Below are 3,067 nucleotides of genomic sequence, written 5' to 3' on the forward strand. Positions count from 1 at the left end.
GCTTTTTCTCAGTCAGTCAAATGAAAACTTTGAAGCTTCACAACTTTTGATCTAGGAAAGCTATAACAATGAAATTGTTGCACTCTGATATCTGTAGAATCCACTGACATTTTGTGCAGTATGATCAGTGCAGCCTAGGCTTGTGCGAATATTCGAGCACTTCGAATATTGGAACGAATATTACAGTATTCGAATTCGCTTCGACACGAATATAAATTCTAGGAAATTTCGAAGTATTCGAAATGAACGAATAAACATATATAAACCGCATGTAACATCCTGTAAAGGTTGTTTCACTGCAGTGGCGGGGTGCTATACCGTGAGTACACCTATCCAGGGGAAATCTGCACTGCCGCGAAGCCACACTTCAAGGTTAAATGAACATACAGTAAAACCTCGTTAATTCAAAGTCACTGGGACTGTGAAAAATATTCTAATTAAGCTGGTTTTCAAATTAACCAAACAAAAAACCGGGATGCAAGGAACTTTGAATTACTGAAAGTAATCAGAAGTGGTCGTTTGCTGTGCCTGCTAGTTTGCGGCTCTAAGGGTTATGTTTTCCAGCAATACCCGGTCCCAATTTTGCCGCTAAACCTGGGAAACGGCGGGCCTCGCTGCTGCCAGCGCAAGAAAAAAAAGAAAGAAAAAAAAAAACGGTCTCGTGGTCAACTGAAATGCGCGCCTGCTGAAAAGACGTGCTTCACCGCAACACAGTGGTGACACGCGGGCAGCATATCACCTGCTCCTCGCAGCGTCAGCGCGTCATGATGCGACCATTCGCCCATTTTTTCTTGTAAAATAAAGAATTTAATAATGACCAGTGTGACGGAGATCGCGATGTATTCTGGGTGGAAAAGATGATCATTGAAGTTTTCGAAGTAGGCGTTGCAGGCAAGTACTCCGCCAGCAGTGCAAGTGCGCAATTTGCCGGAACCGCCGCCAATAGGAGGTTCGCATACGTCGCGAATTCTGTCAGACCGTCCTTTATCAATTTCCATATTTTCCCAGAAAGAATGGGTAAATCATGACGCGCTGACGTCGCGAGAAGCATGCGTCATGCTGCACACATGTCACCGCTGTCTTGCAGTGAAGCACACCTTTTCCGCAGGCGCACATTTCAGCTGACCAGGAGACCACTTTTTTGTTTTTTTTCTTGCACTGGAAGCAGCGAGGCTGGGGTGCTCAACTTGTCACTCATTAGTATCGCTACACTGCATTGCCTTGTGGCTCCTAAGGGCTATCGTTTCTGCGGATTTGTGGCTAAATCGGGATCGAAAATTGGAACATGGCACCTAGTTTTAAAATTAAGCGGGATGGTACTGACGACCGCTTCAAATTATCCACTCAAATTTACATTGCAAAATACGGGGCCGCAGAAATCCATCGAATTATGCGAGATTTCGAAACAACCGAGTTCAAATTAATGAGTTTTTACTGTATTACCCTTGCATCGATTCATCATTTTTTTAAGTTCAAAAGCTTGGGATACAGTCTTATATGCTCTTAGTAAATTTTAAAATGTAACGTATTTTACAGGTTATCACTTGCATTCTATCGAAACTCAAATCCTGCTACTATTTAAAGTTGCTTCCACTTCCCTTTGAATCAAAAAGAATTACATTTGCATATGCATTGTTTCAACTTTAAAAATAATGCGCAGGTTAGTTGGGTCATGACAAATATGTTCATTTTTCTTTATAATATGTGATATATACTATTCAAATTCGCTTCGAAATTATTCGACCAAACCACTATATTCGCTTCGAATTCGCTTCGGACCTAAAATTTACTATTCGCACAAGCCTAGTGCAGCCAGTTTAATAAACATGTGATCAAATTGATAATTCGTTTTAAAATTAATGGTGTTGTTTATGTAGAAACTGAGTGCACATTTGATGTCAGCACATGAAAATATATAATCACTGAAGTTTTCATCGTCCTAGCTTACATAATATACTAACACTTTTATGTCTAAAAACCACTTCCTTCCTTAAGGTCTTGTTTCAGCTGGTTCAATCACTAAGAGGGTTCATAGTGGTTTGTCATCATATCCTGCCCCAAGGCATAAGAAACATGTTTAAAATTTTGAACAGTGCACATAAAAACAGAGATTGTACTTACCTGGCTTCCAAGCTTTGCTAGAGTATGTACAGCAGTCTGTTATTGCTTGAGTTGCAGAAATGAAAATGGGAAGCGTGCCATTGAAACCATTGATAAGCCTAGCTGAGGACAAGTGATAATGTGCCACAGGGAGAGAGTGGTCATAATAATAACTAATAATATCTGGAGTTTAACGTCTCAAAACCACCATATAATTATGAGAGACACCGAAGGTGAAGGGCTCCGGAAATTTCAACCACCTGAGGTTCTTTAAAGGGACACTAAAGAGAAAGAATGAGTCGGTTCATATCGATAAATTGGGCTCCGAGAACTCTAATGTCGCTAATTTCGCCCCCCATCATAGGTTTATTAATAGAGGAGGAAATCAAGCTCAAAGTTTCATTTTTAAATTTCGCCCCAGAATCTCTTCGCGTGACGTCACAAATTTCAAAGTGTACTTATCGTATTGTGGCGCCATTGGCTCAGTAAAATTACCCCAAACTTAAGTCTATGGCCCCCTCAGAAGACAATGTACTTCATTTTTACTGATTAGGAACTACATAGTCCCTAGAAGGTGCCATCAAAACATGTGACGTCACGGCGAATGGTGCGGAAACTTCAAAGTGGCGTCGCCAACCACTTTTTGTTTTTGCGCATTTTCTCGCCTACTAAGCATCTTCTCGCAGCAAGCGTGGCATTTTTGGTATCGTGAAAGAGTACGTTACTAATATAAGGAAAATAATATTGCTATTTAGTGTCCCCTTAATGTGCACTTAAATAGGGGAGAGGGTAATCAGCCACGTTTCAAGAGCAAGTTATGATCGAGGCACTGTGAGTTGTCATCTGTCTTTCCCATAGAATTGCTTTCATGTTTTCCCAATAACGTTGTGTGCCTGGTGTTCATTGCCGTGGACGAGATACATACACACTTCGCGTGATCTGTAGAACACAGAATGTAACAAGTATA

At 40.9% G+C, this 3,067-nt stretch overlaps 1 protein-coding gene across 1 annotated transcript in view; it reads left to right on the forward strand.

The window, feature by feature from the left end:
• LOC119386151 (uncharacterized) overlaps positions 1 to 124 on the forward strand; it is a 33,188-nt gene extending 33,064 nt beyond the window's left edge. The window contains exon 13 of the mRNA XM_037653494.2: positions 120 to 124. Within this exon, the coding sequence (XP_037509422.1) occupies positions 120 to 124 (5 nt within the window). The remainder of the gene's footprint in view (positions 1 to 119) is intronic.
• Positions 125 to 3,067: the final 2,943 nt, after the last annotated feature.

This window comes from Rhipicephalus sanguineus, chromosome 3 (assembly GCF_013339695.2).
Source record: "Rhipicephalus sanguineus isolate Rsan-2018 chromosome 3, BIME_Rsan_1.4, whole genome shotgun sequence".
NCBI lineage: Eukaryota > Metazoa > Arthropoda > Arachnida > Ixodida > Ixodidae > Rhipicephalus > Rhipicephalus sanguineus.